At 37.3% G+C, this 24,419-nt stretch overlaps 1 protein-coding gene across 1 annotated transcript in view; it reads right to left on the reverse strand.

Annotated features, from left to right (window-relative positions):
* USH2A (usherin) overlaps positions 1 to 24,419 on the reverse strand; it is a 407,004-nt gene that overhangs the window by 138,969 nt on the left and 243,616 nt on the right. Inside the window, exons 38-39 of the mRNA XM_064509686.1 lie at positions 6,038 to 6,188; positions 5,722 to 5,864 (exon numbers count right to left, since the gene is read on the reverse strand). Coding sequence (XP_064365756.1) covers positions 5,722 to 5,864; positions 6,038 to 6,188 — 294 coding nt within the window. The remainder of the gene's footprint in view (positions 1 to 5,721; positions 5,865 to 6,037; positions 6,189 to 24,419) is intronic.

Genomic DNA, 24,419 nt, shown 5'->3' on the forward strand with positions numbered 1-24,419 from the left:
ACTCTCTCAATTCAAACAAGACATTTGAGAGATGCTTAATTGGCCCCACTGGATGGGGAAAGCATTAAATCCTGGTCCCCAACACTCATTCAGTGTAGCTTCTTTTTAAATGGCAAGCAGAATCATCTAATTCTATATACAAATCAACTAGCACGATACTGCTTGGTTGAAAGGGTCACCACAATTATGTAAAACATGAGTATTAACTATAATTGGGATAGTTTGCTAATACAATAAAAAGCTCTGAACATGAGAAAAGTTATGCTCACAGCAGTAGCTATCACTTTCTAAAGTAAGAATTCATGGATGAAATGACATGAAAAAGATGGTTATAAAATTTTAATGGAATGATAAAAGGCAAAAGTCAGCCTCTCAGCTGAATTCTTAAAATCCCTATATATCACAATCAGCTCCTTAACTGTAAAATCAATGTGGAGTATAACATGTTGTCAATGTGGTTGTCACTGGAGGGAAGACTGCAAAGTATGACAGCTACACAGCTCAGCCTGACAATGATGAAAATAAAATCATACAGCTTTTTACATGGATGTAATTGTTTATAGAAGTAACAACTGAACACGGGAACTGTGGGCATCTTTTTCCTTAAGATTCTTGGTTCATATTTCAAACCATTTCATTACAGTATTAATACTGGAAGGTAGTTTAATTTTGGCAAATGAAATTATCTTTTATGGCAGGCTATTTTGTTCATCTGCTTCAAAAGTTCAGACTCTACTTAAAATGAAGGTGCAACATTGTCATTAATCTTTTTTAATTTCCTGACTAGAACCACACACATTTGTTTACTTATTGTACAGATCCAGGGTGCAGAGGGACATATACTCTCAAGGAGATATTTTTGGGGAATCTATACGTTCATTAATATACTGAGACATGTACCTGGATTACTGCCCTTTAAAGCTAATGAGAAATACCTGATTTGCAGGGAAACTCACTCACTAAGCAGAATAGACATTCTGTGCCTTTTATTCTTGAATCATTTACTCTTTTCAGGAACATGGGCAATGAAATTATACATATTAACAAAGGGTAGTGTCTTTCATAAACTACTGGCTGTATCCAGCAGAATACCCAAGTTGTGTAGCTCTGGTCACAAGGGATCACAGGACTCTTTTATCACTTCAGATCATAGAACTCAAAAGTCATTAAGCTGTTCATACAATTACATGCAGTCTGTATGATGTCCTTCAAATATGTATTGAAAGCCATCTTTGAAGTATTTAGATTTTTTGCCCCTACTACTCTGACAGGATGTTGGTTCCCGAGCCTCTGCCTAGCATTTAAGAAACTTCTAATTCCTAATGTATAGGCAGGTCTGGGCAGTTTGTACAATTTATCATGTGCCATGCTATTACTTCAGTTTAATTTGTTCTTCTCTCCTTCTGGTATTCACCCAGCCATATATTTCACGTGACTTTCTATTCCCTCTTTCACCTCAGCAGGTTTCGTCTTCTCTTACTCCAGTTTCCATTTATCTTTCTTGATCGCAGGTGTCCAGATTCCCATCAATTAACTATGGATTAGATTATATGCCTAAATTATACGGACCTAGCTTACATTACTATATTAGGAGACTGGTCTTCTCAGACACCCAATACAATCAGCAGAGAAAGCAAGCTCTTCCAAAAGATGAGGAAAATTGCAGCATCTACCCTCTGTCCTGAATTGCCCTATGGAGGAACCTATCTATTGACTATGTAGAGAAACTTAGACAGAATAAGCTTCCTCACCCTGGAACCAAAGCTTTGCCACGTTAATGCTAGAGAATCAGGGAACAGCAGTTTGTACAGTAGCGATAACACTTCCTTATTTCTACAGAAAATAGCTAAGCTGATACATTGCACCATCTCATTTACCTTTTTCTTGGTTGTATTCTCCAGCAACTCCCATAGGTAATGATCTCAAGCCACCACTGCGTTTTGTGTACTTTTGACATTACTTACTGTGAACAGACATGGGACTGACCTATGGCCTCTATAAATAAGAGAGAGGGACTCGCAATCACATTATCTAAGAAAAAAACAAAAATTAGACTGCCTGATAGGCAAGTCTCAAAACTCTTCTCTCTCAAATAGTGCAAGCCATGCACTTAAAAAAGCCTTCTGTAAGACTTCCCCATACTGGAAGGGTACACTAGCCCAAGGGACTAAAATGTAGTCATCTGAAAGAGAACAGTATGATGACTGAAGGCGTATGCAGGTCATTGGACTGCAAACAGTTTCTGGGACATTCAGAAGATAGGAACAGGCAGCTTTTTTTCTAAAGTAACAATTTTTGGTAGCTTATAACTTGTCCAAATCAAGATAGATTTTCTTAGAAACAAGAAAAAGCACCTTTCTGATTTTGGAACTCTCCCTGCCATCAAATATTACTTCTGGTGGAAAGCTGCCAGACAGTATAATTTTACCAACCTTAAAGTTACCCCATAAGAATGCTGCAACTGTCATAGGACCAGTTTCAGAAAACTATAACCAATTCCTTTGAAGCCTCCTTCTTAGGTTGCTCAAAGCCTTACCATGACAAAGGAGAAAACTTAATTAATATCTTAATTTTTATATCTGGAAAATTTATTTTATTTCTGAATGCAACACATGAAATTCTGCTCTCATTTCAACAGTACATAATGATCTCTCAGTTCAGTGGTGATTATACTGATTGCAACGGAATTACTTTAATTTTACACTCAAGTTACTGAAAGCAAAATCTAATCCAGAAATTCATCAGCTGTTTGTATCTTTCTGGTAGCAAATAATCTGATGCTATACTGACCAAGATCACTGGAACAAAGATCTTTTATTAACACATGTTGAACAGGTTTTAAAAATATTCATAGGATATGTACATTATTGTTATCTGGCACTGGCAGGTTAGACTTCAAAAAAATGCATTGAATCTGTTACTAGCATCATGCTCATGTAAATGTAAATGTTTGAAAATCTGTAAAATTTTTTCCAGCACGTTTTCTTGCATTAAAAAATATCCCCAAACCTACTAATCTTTACAGTAAAATGTTCTGTTATCAGATACAGCTGATTTTTATGGCAGCATTTGCTATTTTTTCCTTAATGTTTCCTAATTTCCTCCCAGTTTACTAAATATCCATCATAAATAAAATATCCTGTACAATAGACAATGTATTGTGAAATTGTCAGCTTGGATTAGTATACTCTATCGACTTTTAAACAGGATGTGCTGATTTACATCTTTTGCTCTCAGGTGCATGTGCACATATACATACTGATATTCCAACAGATATTTTATGCTTTGGTGAAACAAGAGAGACATATATTCACTGTGTAAAATTCAATAAGAACATAGGTACACACACATATATCACCAGAATAAGAGATATAGGAAATTTCTACTGTCAAATTGTACTTTAAAAAGTCAAGGTGTATTGGTTAGCAGGGCCAGGAATTAAGCGTAGTTCTGCAACAAGCTGTCAGTATAGGCAGTTTTATAAGAAAGCTACTGAAGCCTTGACATAAATGCTACTTATACCCAATGCGAATCTTTCAGTTTTAAGCAATTGAGTTGAACATCCTTTCACAGATGGCAGCCCTCCGCAGTGACACCAAAACCAGAGTCCTCTGTCACCACTGAAAGTTTTATTGGTAAATTACAAGAGTTGTTGGATACTAGACACACATCAGCACATATTCTTTATCGGTATCAATACAAACGGAATAGGATATTTTAGGAAAAATCATTTTCCCACGGAGACATGGAATTTATAACTGAAATACAGAAGTTTGTTTTAAGCTAAAGAAAAAGATGCAGCATCACAGTTGAATAGGCAAAGGGATTGTTAATCTCAAAATATTTGAGCTGAGTAAATTCTGCAGAAGCATTATATTAATTTTCTCTTGTTCTTAGATTTTCTTTGGCCACATCTACCTCCTGTACTGACTTCAGGTATTTACACAGTCAGGTTTTACAGAGGGTAAAATTTCACACCAGTGCACAAAGGCCATCCAAGTTCTATGCAGCAGGTAACTTTTAGACATATATACAAGAAGGGCTGTATTGGAATGCATATCCTGTGCAGGCCTCCCGCCCTGTACTTAATTCCCCAAAATAAAATTTGAAAATTCTACATCTACTACTTTGTACAAAAATTAATTTTTACATTTACTAACAAGTGATGCCTTCACTTCTGTGCTCCTCCTATCTAAGAAAGAAAGAACACTGAATTATCTGACCAGAGCTAAATAGCCATTGATGTTTCAACAAAATAGTTGGACTAGTTGCAGTCAGACCATTAACATTAAATGAGTATTATTATATCCACTTTTGGAAAAAAAAATTACAATAAAGGAATTGAATTTCAACAAAGATTTTCACAGGTAGATAACAGGTCTCCAGTATGTAGAGACCAACTTCAGAACTTACTTTTATTCATAAGCATGGGTAACGTATCCATAGAAGTATTTGTATTTTTGAAGCTTGAATGTATTTATCAGCTAAATTTCTGTTGTGAATTACTCGCTCAGCTTTAAACAAAAAATGTATTCCAGTTATGGGAACATTCTTTAGGAAACATCCAGAAAAAGAGTTGGACAGCTATCCACTTAGGAAAAGAATTAAAACCAAGCTGAATCACAAGCACCGAATAATTGCTACAACAATTGCTTATGAACACCAGGTTAAAGGCAGAGTCCTAAATACAGATGTCATATGAGCGTAAAAAAAGGGTAACAGCACAGTGCACTTTGGTGTGAATGCAGTGCAAGCAGGCTAGTAATGAAACCAGGACGTTAGGATTTTGGCTTTGTATCATAAAAACAAACAAACACCTTTCTCCTCTCAGAATTTCTTGCTTTCTTATTAAAAAAGATGGGACAGAAAAAAATCTCTTTAGAAAATATTTCAATTGCTCTAAAATCTAGTACAATGGGGTCATTACAGATTTATTAAAAACAGACCAACAAAGACTTTATTTGAAAACAACAGCTTTTTCCAAAAAGGGTGTTATTGGGTATCCTATCACAGCATAAGAGAAAAGTAATAGCGAAGTTTCTTAAAAAAAAGCTGAATATTATGTACTTCATGTAGAGTATGTTTCAGTTTTTGCCTAAACACCACACTAGGTGCAAATTCCTAGACTGCCAACTGAAATGGCTGTACCTATAGGCTGACACCTGTCCATTAAATCAAAGGACTGTTGAACAAATAAAAGTGGAGTATGCAGAACATAGAGATATTAATGAAGAAAATGATGGGATTGGCAATGACAACGTGAATTTTAGACCTGTAGACAACTAATTTGAATTAGCACAGATCAGTTGTAATGAAAAGTTCTTTTCAGCTTAGGTATTCTCAGCACAGAAATAAGACAACCGTCATATACTATGAACTTCAACTTATTTTCTCTGGTATATCTGAAATCAGAATCAAGTCTTTATATACAAAGGAATAACATTCAAAAAGCTGTAAGTATATCTTAACCTAACTATATATGAAAACATATGCATGGAGGGGTATAGTATAAAGAAATTAGATACTTATTCCCAAAATATGTATTTAAATACACTTGTTTAATGAAAATCTCAGATAACTGATACTTGATACTCAGGAAGGAAATGCATTATTGCTATGTAACTGAGAAAGCTAGATAACCAAAAGAAATTATGTGCAGCAGTAGCTGAAATGTTATTTATATTTCTGCTAAAGGGATTTAAATAAAATTGGATTGCTTACTGTCTTCTGCTGTGGTCATTGAAGTCCAGTTGCTATAAGCATTGCCATAACCGTTGGAAGCAACCACTCTCATCTCATACTCAGTATATGGCTGCAGGTCCCTGACCCTGTGCTGTAAGGAAGCGGTAGGGCTGGAAAGCAACCTACAAAGGAAACTGGCATAAGTTACAGCGCTGAACATGCCAGCAGTGAAAGAAAAACTAACATATAATACGTCTTACAAACAACCCCAGCCACCCTAAAGGTGAACCATATTCAAGATCATAGCACTTGTCTTGCTTAACAGTTTACAGTGGCCTTGTTATGGTCCGCGTACTCTAGAATGTCACCAGCAGAATGCCTCGGCCTCATCTGCAGTCGGTAGCTGGGCAAGCCTGGGGCGTTGTTACGAACTGGTGTAGACCAGGCAACCTGAAGACTGGTCGGAGTGGCAGATGAAAGCCTTGGAGGCATCACGCCATCTGGAGCTGTTGAAAAACACGGATGAATTAGAGCAGAGAAAACCATGGAGAACATATGCTGGATGGAAACAAAATGCTCCATATACTGGAAAAACTGTTCCTCAGGATCAACAGCAATGTTAACATGGTCCATTTAGTTTAACATTTTCACTACTGAACTACGATATTTCTTTATTTTTGTCTTTGCAATACAGTTACATGAATATCATTTTGCTAAAAGCAAACCCCCAAACACCCAAAGGAATTCAGAAGCAACATATTCTCTACCACCTGTTCATATATTATCTACTCCTACTGCCCAGTTCCGCCACCCTCAGAAGTTAAAGAACTGCTCGCAGAAATGTTTCCCAGCAAGAGTAACATTGATCAGATCTTTTACCATTCCTATACCTTCTCACTTTTAAACATTAATAATAATTTTAAAAGAAAAGAGCAAAAATTCTAAGGAAAAAAATTCTTTTGATAAAAATCAAAATGGATCCATTGAAGTCTCGGTCTCTAGCCCACTGTTTTGTTAAGGAAATTAATTTTTATGAAGCCCAGGAACTCCAGACCAAAATCTGTCACTAGTGATACCACCAATGACCTTTAGCTGCTACAAATTTCACTGCATGCAGTAAAAAGAACTATGCTGTTTCACACCTGTGAGTTTATGGCTTCATATGTTTTTCTTTAAAAAAAAAAAATCTGTTGGAGAAACTTTCTGGAAATAAACAAATGTGAAATTTTTATATGTGACGTATGCCACTGTAGTTCTTTTCCAGAAAGTTAAAACGCTGAAAAATTACTGCCTTTGTCATTTAAACTTCTCCAATGTTTTTGCTTTTCATTGTCCAGTAGTTACTCTTTGCTCCTTTCTTTGGTCATTCCACCAAATTTTTTTGTTGCTGTTGTCTTCTTTCTCTACACTGAAAACCAGTCTCACAGATCTGTTACTTAAGGCATAGTTGTAAGCCAAGCTATGGCTCCATACACTTCCAGGACAGTGTGCTGACTGAAGAACTGCACCTGAAAGCCCGATTTACTAAACTGGAAGGATGAGTGAACAGTAGTTCATAATAAGTTTTATAATCTTGATTTACCACGTGAATATATATGGGTTACTAAGGGAAAAGGAACAGACTTTGTGAGAGACTGTCTGAATCATTCTCTCCCTGGAAAAGATGAAAGGATGGCACTGACTCAAGAAAAAACAGTCATCAGTCATATACAAAAGTTTTTATTTATACTGAGATACATACTCACACAGAGGCATAAACTAGTACCTGGCTATATTACTCTCATTATACATACCTATGACTGGGGAAATATATAGTTCTTCAGTTCCAGCTCCAAGTCATATTACACAGAAAGGGAGAAGATATGGCTTGCTTCAATCCAGATATTCTTATTCCTTTTCCTTTAAGTTCAAGGTCCACCAGTCCTCATAAGATAGTTTTTATTAAAAGCTGGCTGCTGGGGTTCCTGAGTTACTACCAGACTTTTACTTATGAGAATTAGCCCTTAGCCCTGCAACCTCTTCTTGTCTTCTCAAGACATGAGGAAGTGAGATGGGATCTCCAGCTTCCGTCCCTTGCTCCCTTCCCCCTTCCCTCTGTTGCCATGAAAAAGGCAACACGGAATTGTTGGGCCTTAGCCAGACTGGTCGTCTGTGGAAGCTCCCTCCTGTTGCGGCTACCTAGACCTAGGTAATGACTCTGGTGAATCCCAAGTAAACTTCTAAACTTCCTGCTTCCAAATTCAGAAGATGGCTGAGCCTAAGGTAATTTGTGGCATACAAATCTGTTGCCAACACCTTCATGGCCAATCAAGAACCTGTGAGCACCTCAGCTAGGAGGGAAGAGGGTAGAAGAATATGAAGCTGGAACAGCCCCCTCTATCCCTCCAGCTGAGCCACCAAACATCTGCACATCAAATGCCTCTATATGTGAATTAAATCACAGTCAGAGTAAAATGGAGAACATGCATTTACTTCACTTTACATTGTTCTATTTAGCAACAACGCAACTAAGGTTAGGGTTAGGTCTTGCAATAGGGGGATTTAAATCTTATGGATGTAAAGTACTGTACTTGCAGATGATTATGAACTATTTTGGCATCCCTTTAAAAAGTGATTCCTAAAGTTGATAGCATGTAAGCTCTTCCAGCACAAGAAAGATGGCACTATAATTGTAAAAACCTTTATTAGAGAGTTTTAAAGTGTTTTCACGAGCATCAGCGGAAAGACTCAATATCCCTTCAAAGCAGGGTACTACTTCATTTGAAACTGAACTGTGTCTGAAGCTTAAAATGCGTCAGTTGTTTAAGTGGACACAGAAATTCTACAGAGCAGAAAAGCTAAATCTAAAAATGAATCTAATTAGCTGAGCTATAATTTGACCAGGAAGCCAAAGCTCTCATTGTTACAGAAGAGACAGTGTGAGCAACTCACTGAGGATGCAAAAGTGTTAAATTTATTTCCAGCTCTGTCAGAACACATCAGTTCACCTTTGTCTTTCATTTCTCAATATGTTAAATGGAGATAATACTTATCCTCCTTTGTAAAGCTCTCTGAGAGCCACAAAATAAGACCTCTGATTAAGCTTTATGTATGTACAGTGCTGGTTATTATTGTGATATAGGAATGTTCATCAAGAAACAAAGACTTAGCTGTCTAAATGTCAATAACAATTCATAGTGCAGATGTTATTTTATTAGTGTAGGTAATCACAGCTAAATGTTCAAATCTCTTCCACCAACAAAAGCACAACATAAGGAAGAGTAGAAAATTTGGAAAAATCTCTCCTATAAAAGTCAACTGACCTGTAGAACAAGCCTACTAAACTACTTTCAAGCCAGTATGTTAGAATATACAGCAAATTTATCTAAAATATTTCTTGTAGTTTGCAAAGAATGTCATTAATATGCACTTCCAAAAGAAGGGGACAATGGGGCAGGACCATACAATGGTGAAATTTTTGTGTCTCTGCTGAGTCATAATGAGAAAAGTGCTCTGTAAAAGTAATGACATTTCGATCATTAAAACCACAGAGCACTTCCCCCCCAAAACTGGCATTTCTAAATTGCGTACAAAACATCCTTTGATTATTTCAAACACCCATCATCATCAAGATCTTCAGCGTAATATTTCCCTCAGCTTAACCCTTTTTATCCAACCCACATTCCCAAGAGACTCCTTACTATCCAAGTAATAACTGGCAACCAGCAATAATTCTACTGCAGATTTCTCAGCAGAAGAGCCATGTATCTATCAGTTTGACATATTGCCTTTAAGATGCAATGTTGCTCAAAAAGCTCCCTTTAAGCTTTAATATGACCCTCAGGGGGCAACCACTCCACTTGCAACCTACTGAATCAACGTCTAGCCCAGTAAATCCTCAGTTAGCAGAGTAGAAAGTCACGCTTTATCTATGAAGAGACTACGAAGGCTGAATAAAATACTTAACCAGATGTCAATTTTAAACAAAGGATTAATTAATAAACAACCCTACAAAACAGTAAAAATTGAAGATCGTTTCAAGTTGACACTAATATATTGTATTCTAGATACTCAGGTACATGCAGATGAGTCAAGAAAGACTTGATCCCTGCTCTGCCACTAACATGCTTTGGAAACAGTCTTTGAAAACTATTTTGTTTCTTGCCTCAGTTTCCTCATCTTAAACAACAGATGCTGTATTTGTCAGCTTTATAAGGATTTGGCTATTTTAGGACCACAAGCATTATGTTAAATGCTTGCATTTAAATGTTTCCTCCATGCTAAAAGACTACTTTTTTGAGAGATACTGACTACACTTACCATAAGAATATACCTGAAATTTAAATTATCTCAAAGTAGAAGACTTTAAGTAAGATTATGATGAAAGAACTATCATTAGGACAACAAATTATTATTCAGTGTTAAAAATGTCTGCATTATTGCTCTTTAAGAAAAGCCAGAAAAAAATTATTTCATACCTATCAAATTGGCATAAACTCACAGCACCTTTGGTGAAGTGATACTGCTTTTAACAGTCATCAGATATTCATTGGCCCTGCTGTATCCATAATATCCTCACACAGGCAGCTAGAAGAGTTTGGAACTATGCAAATCTAACTCTACAGTTTGCCACATCTGTATGTGCAAAGTATTTAGCACAGATGATGCATTTGCATCTTATCTAAATATTTTTCAAATCCATGTGTATGCAAATGATAACTGCAGACATTTGACTACAGAGGAAGGAAAATTGGCTCTCCACAGTTTGTGCCATAACAGCAAGGAAGTTTCAATAAGCCTGCCTTTAGATGAATGTCTCGTTCAGTCACGCTCACTCTTACCCTTTTCCAGGTTCAATTCACAAACCCCATTTCATTATCTTATTGCATTGGTTGTTTAGATACTCCTGATTTATTTTCTATTTTAGGTGCCCATACTGAGGTCATCTCATTATGGCACTTTTTATGGCAATATGTTCTGCACCTTGACATTTGTTTCTCCTGATTTTCTCAAGTATGCCTGTTATCTAGCTGTTTGGTCAGTCCAAATAATTCCAGTCACTGCACTCTCCATAATTTTCAATATGGATATTGTGTTTTTGTTTCATTTAACTGAAAGACAGGCCATGTTGCTGGGCCATATGTCATCACTAGAAGGGCATACTAGTTATAAACCTTTATCTCTTGGCAAAGCAGAAGTTTGAGGGGTTTTGTTTCTTATCTTCACAGGTTCATTGACACGTAGTCTGCTTTTTTTTTTAACCCTCTTCTCCCAGCCATCTCATCTCTTCAATGCATAGTGAATGCACACAGTAGTTATTGATTTTTCATTTAATGTGTGTATTCAACCACCTTGTTTTCCACCTACTCAATGCACAACAATTGCATAGAGCATTCTTGGATCTTCCTTTTATTTTTGTAACTCCAATAATATATGTTTTCAGTTACGGATACATCTACACCTAACAATATACCTACCAGGGAGAAACGCAGCCCTAGTGCTAGTTTTCTGTTATACATCCTTGCTCAACACACATCCACACACTTTGTATCATATGATAAACAAAGTCCATGGTGGCCTTCTTGCCTGCATCCCTCTGGCATTTGGAGCTGGGAAAGAAAGGGAAGCTGCAGCACAGGAAAAAGCAACTAATGAGACATAAAGCAGTGGCTTAAAGCCTCCTTAAACCTCCCAGTAAATCCACACTTGCTCACACCCAATGTTCTTAAATTTTCCTTCCAATTGTATAATGTAAATAAGGTACAGAAATATCTCATTCGCTCTTCACGATCTATCCTGCCTTATAGATCTGATCTCTGTTATAAAAATAATTTCATTTGAAAAGGAGTTGCTTTCCAGACCTGTTCACTTTTTAATCCTTAATGCTACTTACAGTAGTAACACACAGTATCACTTGGAAAACCTAAAATACAAAGCTTGAAAAATCAAAGATTTACCTTTATCTGAAATCAGTGTGTAAGCTTTAACTACAAACTTTCCTCCACTTGCACTATTTGGTATTCCAAGCTGCACAGTACAGTTTTAGTAGGGCCCTGAAAATTAGCTCAGGCTTTATGCCGTGGCCTGGAGACCTGAAGTTTAAAACAATCCTCTTATGAAATCCCAGAGAGGACTTACATATTCCTTATTAACACTGCTCTACAGAAAACAAAACTCAGACCTCCCTCTCCTTTTAACAAACTTTTCTGCACATACATCTGCAATCAGGATATGGGTCTCACTTAAAATAAATAAAAGACATGCCCCTTTCCAAGATGTTATCTTTTACTGAAGTTGACACTATAAAAATATCTTGTACATTTGTCTCATTTACCTTACAGCTATATAACAGATGTAACCTGCCTTTCCTCCCTCATGCTAGACAGAAGTTTATCTCTGTTACTCAGCAAGAACTTTGCTAAACCCTAAAAGCTACAAAAGAATGCCAATAAGCAATTAGCTGAATGATTAATGATTATAATACCTGTAATAAAGATATTGGATGGAATTTATAACTGCCTAGTAAAACCAATTATTCATCAGGTTGTGTAAAAAGATGCCTGGCCAATAACTGTCATATCGCAAAATTATTTTTTAAAAAAAGACCATGAGGAAAAAAGTAAGGATTAATATTAAAAAAATCAGGCAGAAATCAGTGTTAAACAAACAACTCCTGTGGGTAAACTGTGACTCTAGTCATTTAAGAAATGAAATATCTCTGTGAAGTAGCTTTGAGAAACTATCAGATCTTTCTTACATATGCAGCACAGTTGTCATTTTTCACTTAGGGGAACAGATGTGGCAAGAAGGGAGGGAACAAGATTCTGTCCATATTTTTGTGATATCTTCAGCTTCCTGCATGAAGCAGCTGTAAAGGATGATGCTTTTTTGCCCTTCTTTGTTTGAAAAAGCAGAAAGTGAGAGAATTTGAAAACATCTTTAAAATCTTGCAGCTTCCCTTATAACTGATAACTAGAGGTAGAGAACTCTGGCCAGAGGCAGGCATAGTAATGGGTCATATTGATGTAAACACTAGCACCTCTCACCTCTGGTGAGAGACTCACAGAGAAGTTGGTGAGCAGACACCTGGATAAATTGAGATTACTTTCTTAATGCTCATGGTATAATTTCAAAGAACTGCAGGCTGGCTTTTAAGCTTTCTTCCTTCATGGTTGAAACTAACCATTTCTTAAGTAGCTACAATCCCTGTAGCTAAGAGGTTGTCACAACCACAGCAATAACCACAGATAATTATTGAGGGAGACTTCATCCATTCCATCAACAGTCATTTGAAGTGCAATTCAGGAAACTGAGTGGCCACAAACACAGGGAAAAATCTATTACATGAATCAGATGGAGGGCACTAATCAAGGATTTCGTTTAATCTTCGGTGGTCATGTCTTAATAATTTTCTATCCCAAACGAAAAGATGGCAGAGGAATAGGTAGCACTTCACAATAGATAGCATTGCTGCTTAGTCCTCTAATCTGACACAACAGGCAAGAGGAGGAATGTAAGCTGGCAGACAAAAGTTCACATTCCTGGAACATGCATGGCATTTCCAAGTTTCAGCAGCTGAACTGGCAATCTGTCTAGCTGATGGTAGCTAACAGGCTACTAGGCAATATCATTCTGAGCATGGCTACTCCCCTTCTTGTCATGTAGTGAAATACATTTACGGGTGAGCAGGGGCGTTAGCTACTTACACCAAAGGAACGTGGAGGACACAAATACATCTGTTGAGAAAGTCCTGAAAACCTTTAAAACCATTACAGTCTAGATGGTAGGAAGGCAGAAGAGTTTTCTTTCTTCCTTGATGGTAGAGTGCTAGATGAGCTCCAAGACAACAGATGAAAAACAACTCTTGGTCCTATGTTACCAAGGAGGAAGAGGACCTTGGAAAGGAGATAAAGGATCTGGAAGAGTCTGGAACAACCTTTCTTAGTTTAGTTTAGCTTCCCTTCCCCTTCTTTTTTTCAGAATATTGCAATTTTTATTAAAGGTGGCTCACACACAAAACATACATCAAACTGTTGCAAGAAAGATTTCAAACTGGAAAATCTCCATCAGACTAAACAAATATCTTACCAGAAATGAGACATATGTATGGTTTCGAGGAGAGAAGATGCACAAGATGATTTCCTGATTTACTCTTTTTCAGCCTAATCTTTCAATGAGGGTCACACTAACACAGTAGAAGACAAAGAAGTAACAAAGGAAGAGGAAAAGGCATGGAGGTGATGATGCTGCAAGATGCACAGGCCTCAGTCAGGAGCACAAGTTAAGGCCTGTTGAAAATAAATATTTAATATCCTGTGTCTTTTATCATATGACTGAAAGCAAAAGAACAACATAGGAACTTCAAAAACAAAAAAGCAGCACTCTACTCATGCGAGTGGACAGGATTAATGCTTGGTCTCAACCCAAAGAGACAAAAGAGAGAAACCAAGGAAACCTAACAGCTCTAAAGAAAGTGAGATATTGGAAGAGATGTGAATGTCCTAGTTAGACACGAAGTCTCCCGGCTCAAATGCTAGCAGTATTATGGGCACACCTGTAGCATGAATGTGCCTGTAGACTGTCGCCCAAAAATCATCTTCCTTGCTGGCAGAAAACAAAACATTACAATGTGATAAGCATTTTAACAGAAGCATCAGCTTATATATTCCTAATTGTATAGACTGAAGAGCAATGCAGTTCTGCAAATAAATCAGATCCATAATGAAGTTAGCTCTAGTTATTTTAAATCAATAAATTTCTTTGAGCTACTTAGAGGATGGTGTGAAATACTGCCATTTCTGATAGAATCCAAGCTTGAGAGTGTCCACAAATAGAAAACAGATCTGACAAGATGACAGATTAGCTAGTGTTAGGGAGCCACTACACACAGTGGGTGCTGAAGTCTTATTACATCTTCAGTGTCCTACGGTTACCTGCAAGATCTGGGTCACTGAACTACCTTTTGGCCACGAAACCACTAAAGCCATAGCAGACATTTTTTTCCACTTGTTTGTCAATTTGCAGAAGAAGTAGAAGAAAAAGAGGTTCCCCCAAAGTAGAGGTTTCCACTCCCAGTAATCCAGGCAACCCTGCATTTGGTTCACAACTAAAAATTCTTCATGTCATATCTGTTAACCACAAAAAAAAAGGTTTCAATGGTAATGCCTTTTTATAAGGAAAAAGGGAGGCAGATGTTGAGAAAGAAGGAAGTGGCTCTTTCACCTACAGTCATTGTCTCCATGTATTTCATCTCCTCCACAGATAGCATGAGCAGGAAGTCTGACTCTCCAGGGCTCACACACAACTCTGCACCCCTTCCACCTCCGACGACTTCTCCTCCTCTTTCTCTAGCAGAAAAATGGGCATTTTCACTGCCACATTTCTAGTAGAATTTAAATGTTTAAATACTATAATGTGCTGTGAGTTATAAATAGAAAAAATATCTAGAAAATCAGTATTCTTGAATAACAAAAGTAAAAACTTAGTTATAAATAAAGGAAATTAATCATTTTACTTTTTAACGAAAGACAGCTATAAAGCCACTGTTTATACCAATAAATAAACCATTCTTCACAGCAAACTCACATATTAAAGGATTAGATTATTTTATCATTATTGACGGTTGCAATTTTCTTTGGATTCTCTAAAGACTAAGGTACTGCTCTGCACTGGAGAGGCTTTACCTTCCTTGGGTGTGAGTAAATTTGGATATCAGGACTGAGGATGTCTCATTATTAACACATCACATTAGAGCTCTGGTTTTGATTATAGTCTCTTGGTGGTACTGATACAAAACAATATTAATGGTACAATAGCTGGTCTCATTGTGCTTCAGGTTTTGAGACTATGTTCATAATATGATAGCCCCACAATCACTTCTCACACACCATTTTTTTCTGCAAGGAGCTTTGCAGAGTTTGTGAAAGCTTTTGTATATTTTAATTTTCTTAATCTTCTGAAATTTATCTTAACAAAGTGTATGTATATGACACGATAAAAGCAATAGCTAGCAATATGATTAAAGCATTTTTGCTTTTATCTGTTCATATAGTGTTGTATATCAAAAAGCAGAGGACATGTTGTTAAAGAATACATGGAATTTTAGCTCTTCGTTTCCCATCCTATCTAAGGTTTAGGTGCTCATCATCACAATATCAAAGTATATTCTCTGTCAATGCACTGGAATAATTAGATTCCCAGTGAAATTCATGATGGAAATTCAGAAATTGGGAATGTGCAAAATTTCACAAAATCTGCAAACACTAGCTCTACGGAGTGACAGTCCTTTTTTTGTTGCAGGTGGTGTTGTTAATTTTAAGACATTGGAAATCATGCACTTAAAATACTAAGGACATAATTCTTTGTAAATTTACCTCTCATACTTCAATCAAGTGTCTTTTAAAATTTTGCTCCCTGAAAGTCTTTTTCAGTAACAACCATACTTTGACAAATGAAAGTGAAAAAATTCATTTATTACATGCTTCAATCAAACTTTAAACTATTAAAAAGCATATTATCTTTTCCTCCTTACCTGGGTTGGATGAGATTGAAAACAAACATATCAAAGCAACAATACTTCTTAAATAGAAACTCTGGTTTGTGTGTTATCTTAAACTAGTTCTCCTCAATTCACTCTAGAGCATTCAAAGCATACAGCCTTTGAAGTAGCCTATGCTCTCTAGTTTTCTTTTGCAAAGTACAGCGTATGTCAGGTTCAGACAAAATACCAAAAATGACTGTATATTTTATTAAAAGGCTATTTTTTCCCTCTCTCTCTTTTTAACAAAAGTCTAATTTAGTTGTTGTTCCCTTAGGTACAAAGTACACAGTTCATAATTCATTTGATATAAAATGTCAGTTTAGATTTTTGCACTTCTTTGATAAATGAGAAAAAACATGTACATTTCAATTTCCTTTTACGAGGTTTTACTAGCAGAAGCCCCCCTCCCATTGTGCTGCTCAAAGACCTTTGTGTTAAATTAAACATCAAGATTCAGAAACTGCAGGGAATGATATTTCCAAGACATACAGTACAAATATATGAGACTGGGAAAAAAGGTAATGATTTTTCCTACCAGTAAAGTGATCTCTCCCAAAGAGCATCTTTGATCCTTGAATTAGTTCTCAGTTATAATTTAATATATCACAACTGTCAGCAGCTTCCCTTACATTTAGATATAAAATGATATAGTCAGCTCCACAAAGAGCAAAATATGACATTCAGGGGCTTGCTCTCCCAACATGTGCTTGTGCCTCTAATGCCCATCAATATTAATGGGGAAAATGTGTGTACACCAAAGGAGATGGCAGAGAATTAATTTAATTGTATCTGTCATCATTAACAGTATGGAGTGTTTTTTCCTATATAGCCAGATCCTGCCAATGATCAACGCACAAAACTCCCAGGAGGAAGACTGGCACAATGGCAAAGAGCAGAATCAGGCATTTAGTTCTGGAAAAGAAAGTATTATAATTAGGAAAATAACAAACAAAAAAACCCACCCTCTGCAAATTATTCTCTTATGTAACACATGAGGTCGAGCCCTATAAATCCGAACTATCACATTTACAGAGTAAACAAGAATCCTTATCACTTCTCAAAATTGCCAACCACAAGGCTATGGTTGTCACTTCACATTACAGTCTTGTACGACAGCTGCAGTATCAATAAATTAAGCTGTAGTAGAAAATAGTAATAGGATCACATTCAGACACTCATGCTTACACTGATTAACAACTTAGGCCCAGACCCACAAATGCCCAGAGCGCAGGACCTGCCCCCCTTTGCTGCCCACATGCACACCACCTCACCGCAGACCACAGGTATGTCCTTATCCCTGGATTATAATAGTAGCTTCTCTGTCTTCTTTCCATTATAAAAGGCATTCCTTTTCTGCAGAGCTGCAACAGGACAGATGGGCAGTACTCCACCTCCCTCGCTTATGAACCCAGAGATTAGTACACTACCCTGGGAAGTGGGAGTGGGAATTTTAGTCACTTCATGCTGAATAACCCAGGTCTCCTTTTTTTTGGCCACTGTTCTAACATAGATAAACTACAACAGAATACGAAAAGTGGCACCTCCATTCCATCTAAACTGTGAAAAAGATCTCTGTCTTAATGGATTGGTCCCTCACTAAAAATTGCATTTCAACAGGCAGAAATGTGACCTGGGTGTTATACACTGAAACAAAGTATTTAATATTTAAGGTGAACGGAAAGGAATTCAAACAAGCCTACCATAGACAGAAATAATCTGTGCAAAATACACAGTTGACTTATCTGGTGAAATGGGTAAAAGGGTTACAACGGTTTATACCCAACCCATCCACACAGCATTCATGCAGCATTATTAAGCAGCTACTCATCTGTTAATGTTCTGTTCTTGATAATTTTAACAAATAAAGCATTTATATGAATGAACTCCTGCCTCAGTTCTTCAGACCACAGAATCACAGAACAGTTGGGGTTGGAAGGGAATTCTGGAAATCATCAAGCCCAATCCCTCTGTTCAAGCAGGATCAGTTAGAGCAGGTTAGTCGGGACCCTGTCCAGACAGCTTCTGAATATCTCCAAGGATGGAGACCCCACAACCTCTCCAGGCAAAATGTTCCAGTACTCAGTTACCCTCTCAGTAAAGAAGTTTTTTCTTATTTTTAAAGAGAATTTCTTGTATTTCAGTTTGTGCTCATTGCCTCTTGTCCTGTCACTGAGCACCACTGAGAAGAGTCTGATCCCATCCTCTTTACAGCCTCCCTTCAGATACTCATACACATTGATAAGATGCCCCCTCAGCCTTCTCTTCTTGAAGCTAAACAATCTCAGCTCTCTCAGCCTCTCCTTGTATGACAGACACTCCAAGCTCTTAATCATCTTTGTGACCCTTTGCTGGACTCTGTTCCAGTATGTCCATGTCTTTCTCATACTGGGGAGCCCAGAACTGGACACAGCACTCAGATGTGGACTTACCAGTGCTGAGTAGAGTGGAAGGATCACCTCCCTCAACCTGCTGGCAATGCTCTTCCTCATGTAGCCCGGGACACTTTTGGCCTTCTTTGCCACAAGGGAACACTGCTAGCTCACATCCAGCTTTCTGTTCTCCAGCACTCCCAGGTCTTTTTCTGCAAAGCTGGTCTCCAGCTGGTCAGACCCCTATCCTGTACTGGTGCATGGGGTTATTCATCTCCAGGCGCAGGACTTGGCACTTCCCTTTGTTGAACCTCATGAGGTTCCTGTCTGCCCGTTTCTCTATCTGTCAAGGTTCTTCTGAATGGCAGGACAGCCCTCTGGTGTATCAGCCACTCCTCTCTGTTTTGTATCATCCACAAACTTGCTTAGGGTGCACTCTGTCTCATCACTCAGGTCATTAATGAAGATGTTGAACAGTACTGGACCTAGCATCAGCCCCTTGGGCATACCACTAGTGACAAGCCTGCAGCTGGACTTCATGCCACTGATTCCAATCCTCTAAGCTCTGCTGTTTAGCCTGTTTTCAATCCACCTTACCATCTGCTCATCTAGCCCATACTTCATCAGCTTGCCTATAAGGATGTTATGGAAGACAGCATCAAAAGCCTTACTGAAGTCACAACAGACAACATCCACTGCTCTCCCCTCATCAACCAAGGTCATTCCACCATAGTCATTCCACCATAGAAGGCTATCAGGTTGATAAGAAGGCTACCAGGTAGTGGTAAAGAACACATCCACTGAAATCAGTGGAAGTGCGTCAATATACAAAAATGAATGATCAGTTCCCAAGTATTTTACTGAGAAGACCTTGACTACTGTGTTCCCACTCAAAGTTCAGGAACCTATTTGATTAAAAGACTTAGTAACACCATCATGTTTCATTCAAACCCAAGCCAGGGTTTGCCTATATTTTGTCTAGCTATCATAAGAGATGTAGCAGCATTTACTCCAATCTGCACATATTTTTCACCGTATATTGAGGTAAAGTATTTTGGAAATGCTTATTCTCTACAATACAGATTTTCTTCAATCTTTTGACAAAAAAATAAAGAGACAATGAATGCTTCCTCTCTTTTGTTTGTTTGTTTTTAGACACAGACTGAAAGGGCTAAATCTTCATTCCAGAAAATTTATAGCAGCTTAGTTCTCATTAAAATCATCAGGAACCTGCTGCTGAAGTTTTTGGACAATACTATTAATTTCTTATGAGCAACCATCTGAAATAGGATTCTCAGTATGAAAAGCACTCAGAATTTTGGTGGAAGATAAAAATAAGAAAACCTCTTCACTCACTCAACTTCTTTTCTTTCTACAGCCTCTATAAGAACTGTTTAGATAATCTAAAATCAGTCAAATAGCCCAAATCCACTCACTTTCTATTTACCCCAATGGCCACGTTCAACTTTGGTGACATCTTTCATGGAGAGAGAATTCCAGTCTAAGATGGGGGACAAGAAGTGAGGCTGCCGAACGTTATAACATGTATACTATACTTGTCAGTGCTAGGATAAATATAAAGTTTCTTTACCTTGTTTTGCAAATGTCTTTCTACTTGCAAACCTAAGTGTAAAATGGGGATAAAAATTCTTCGTCATTACAGAAGCCTAGTGGGAAGTTCAATCAGTAAATACTTGTAAAAATCTTAAAAGTAAATTTCTCATTATATAAACAGTAAGAATTAATCTAATTCAGCACTGGACATATCCCACTGTAACATGAAATACATGAATTCCCCAACACTTATTTTACCAGCCTGGAATTAATCTTTCTAAAAGGGTAGTATTTCTTTGTCAGAAGTGTAAGTGGGACTTGCATACAGATGCAAAGAGGGACAAACACAAATCCAGCATGTACGCATGAACGTGTGCACACTAATATATCATATACATATATTTGTTTGTGTGTGCATATGCACATGTATGAAGACACAACAGCAGAAGTTCAGAAAGAAAGGCACAGTCAGGAAAAACTGTCCAATGCCACAAATCAAAAAGGCTGAACTCTAATGGCAGCCTTTGTTGTAAGAAGAGGGTAATGTACAACAGCACTGTGCTATAAGGACATGAGAGGAAAGATGGCAATTGTAATAATGACTGATTCTTGCACAATTTTGGTTTTCTCCCCCCTTCTCTCTTTTTTCATAGAGCAAATTATTTCCCTTAGGTGCTCAGCCAGCTAGCCCAAAGAAAACTGCATAGATCTTCCAGAATAAAAAGCAGTGTAATATTAAGTAGAAAAAAGTCAAACTTTTACAGAAAAAACAACTCCAGAACAAATAAATAACTTTATGGAGGAAAAATATATTAATTCTGTAGCGCATTTTAAGAATTTAGATACAAAGTTTAAGATGCTTTTGATTCAATTTCAGATCTGTTTCCAAACTACATGGCAAGCTCCCAAATAGGAGTCATTTTTAACCTGAAAGGAAAACACTTTTATAGTTACGATATTTAAGAAAGAGCATCTCTCTATTTGTCCCCAGCTAAAGAAGGGGGAAAAAAGAGATTTGATGCCCTCCACACTTTGCCCTCAGGAAGATCTTAAGAGGGAGCCTTAATTTTTTTTCCCCTTAAGCTTTTTTGTTTTTTAATATGTAACACACATGAGACTATGTAAACGTCTCAGGCTGGCAGAACTTTGCTGGAGGCTTGCAGAGTCCATTGCAAACAGAAGAACTTCAAAACTTCCTCAACTGTGCAAAGTAGCTCAAAAAAAAGTTGGCGCTTTACTCAAATGTTTTATGATCAGTAGACTAACCTCCATAATCACAATGCTTCTAGTGCAGAAAATACAAAAAGGAAATGACAAAAAAAAACACAAAAAAAACCCCCAAAAAACCCCAGGCATTTGCATTTGCTGACAGCTTATGAAAATGCCTCTTTATTCTGGAAAATTTAGGAGCAGGAATTGTCAAAAATAAATATAATAAAGTGAGCTTTTTGGAAAAGCAGTGCAAATCATCCTAGTAAAGTAACATAAAAACTGGTCTCATTCCTAAAACTTTCATATGTATGGAAAGTGGTTTATCAGACAAATTCATGGTGTGATTTTTTCAAATGTCCTTAGTATATTTTCACAAGGAATTTGAACATCCTTTTATTGTAGAATTCCTTAAACAGAAGAAGCATGGCTGGTTTATCATAAAGAATTTTAAGCAGGGTACTGAACAGGCTAGTTGAGACATACAGAATGAAAAAAATGCATGAATAGGCTTAAGATTATATAAAAATTGCATACATCATCAAAATTGTGTCCCTTTTTATGCATAACTGAAATTGGTCTGAAAGAGGTTTATGTGATGGTAGATAGTCATTTTAAATAATGATCCGCTGCTAAATCCCACAACAGCTTGTTTTTCCTATTTTTATATATTCTTCTGTTTTTCAGAAGTATGCTGAGTTGTACTTTTCCAGTGTGAAATCCACTCTAGTGCAGTTTTCTTCTGAGAGATCTTAAGTACCGCCTAGGACTCATGCTAAGACTAAGGTTTTGGAAAGATCTAGAGTGACACCCCCACACTGAGGTTAATTGCCTGCTTATAGATGATCTACTAGCTATTTCTAACTCGCTCTGTGCTCCTTCTCTCATCTGGCACTTCCCACTAAAACATCCATATCCTTCCAGGCAACTAAAACTGCAGTTTCGACCACCTCCTCACCTTAAGCGCTTCATGCAACTCCAGAAGACACAAAGCAACATAAAAGCTGGCAAAAAAAGCTGCCCTATGTAGAGAGCATGGAAATAGCATAGCTGTGACTATGGGAGATCTTCGTACCCCCAGATGGATAGGAGAAGGGGTGGAGGGAGGGAGGCACTGAGAGGAAAAAAGACACAGTTGCAGTGTCTTTGCAACTTTGCCTTGCATTGAATTCTGGCAATCTCCAGTCTTAGGAGTAAAGACTTACAGTAAGGTACAATTTAAAGCAACCTTGAGATAGTCCTTAATGATGTGTGGAATTAGCCTAGGCCCTGACTAGCTACAGTTTAAAAACACAATCAGTAAAGCGGGCACGTCTGTGCCTCCCACTGCTGGAATCTGAAGATACAACTTTTCAGAAATGAGACTTACTTCTCCTCTCTTCTCTCACCAGCAGAATACAAAAAACAACCATCCCAAAACAAGAGTAGACATAGTTCGAGCTCATTGAAAGATGTGCTGAACAGATCGGGAGAAGGGAATAAAAGAAAAAAGTAGAACTAATGAAAATGACAATCAGTTCAATACTGCAGAGGTTAGAGAAGAAGTATTATTTCATTAGAACAACTCCCATTTGGACTTTTGCAACCCTACCATCATATCCCCATGAAATCATCTTTCTGGACAAAAGGAACTGGAATGGACAATTCACACAGCTTGCCACTGACACCCCTTAATTAACTATGTCACTGATGAAAGATGTAGGACAGATCTTTTCCCCTCCCTACTCTGTCTTGCTCTCTCCTCAAACTATCTCTGGATAGTCACCGATATGGTCACAATTTTTTACTCAGAACTTTCTGTTAACACACACAAAAAAAACCCAAGAATGTTTGCAACAATTTTGTTTAAACATTTTCCTGTTTAAATGTTTTCTCATCAAAATTAGAGATTTTAGTATACAGACACACCACATGCGCTTCAGAATTATGATTTTTTTAATATCTAAATATATACATATTTAATGAATGCAACAGAACCACGTCAGATGCTTTTTTTCTCTTTTTCTCAACTACTTTTCCTTTATTTTTTCCAATTTTCAATTCTGTTTTTACTACTCTATCTTTAAAAGAAGTGATGGAAGAGGATGAAAGAGAAGAAAAATCAAAAAAAACCCAGAAGATACACAAAAAAACGCCCTGGATTTTATCCTATGCCTACAGGTAAAGAAGGAAAGAAAAGGAGAAATAAGAAAAGCAACAAATGTCTCAGGAATACCAAAAATTTGAAATGTGGAAAACTGTCTCAAAAGGAGTTTTATGACATGACTCTTTCTGCTCAAATCTAATTCTCAGCATCATGGAAAAACAAACCATCTCACAGGGAAAATTCCAGCATATTCAGGTCTGATTTTTATTCCTAAATAATTCTGGCCTAACAACATTGGTTTGCTCTGTTTACTGAATATTCACTCATCCAAGTAGTCCTGTTGGCTCCAGTGATCAACTTGCATGAGCAAATGTTTCCAGATGTGACTATAAGTTGTACGATGTGGTTCTTATTTGTTTGCATAATTAGATCAATGATCCCATGATGTGGTTCAATATCCAGTCTCAAAGGCCTTGCTACCTAAACTAACAGTGGCTGAAATCCTTTTGCTGCAGAGTGCCAGGCTCTGTAGACAGTGAACAAACATCAATGACTATAAATATGTAGGCTCATTTTTGCGAAGTAGCTGTGAAGTAGCTCAAGCTTGCAGGCAGAAGCTGCAGCATACTGTATACAAACAACAAGGGACCACTGAAGGGTAGGTGTTTATGAGTTCAAGGCAAAATGTGACATCTTTCACAGCTAGACATTCCTATGTTGTGCAAATCATAGACACAGTATATAAACCAGCAACATATTCCATAAATTATGGCAAAGATTAAAGAGACACTTCATTGCTTAGGTAGGTTTTTTTTTTTTTTTTCTTCAAAGAGTATCTTTGCTTTTACATATTACATAGGGAACAGGAACATATGTCAACTCTTTGAGGTTCTTTTCTACAGATAAGGCAGCACCAGGTTTATGGTTTGTAATCCCCAAGACAGGTAACCACAGGAAGACAACCCACAGGTGACATCAAGAGTCTGTCTTTATTCCCTTC

The sequence above is a fragment of the Dromaius novaehollandiae genome, chromosome 3 (genome assembly GCF_036370855.1).
Source record: "Dromaius novaehollandiae isolate bDroNov1 chromosome 3, bDroNov1.hap1, whole genome shotgun sequence".
Taxonomy (NCBI): domain Eukaryota; kingdom Metazoa; phylum Chordata; class Aves; order Casuariiformes; family Dromaiidae; genus Dromaius; species Dromaius novaehollandiae.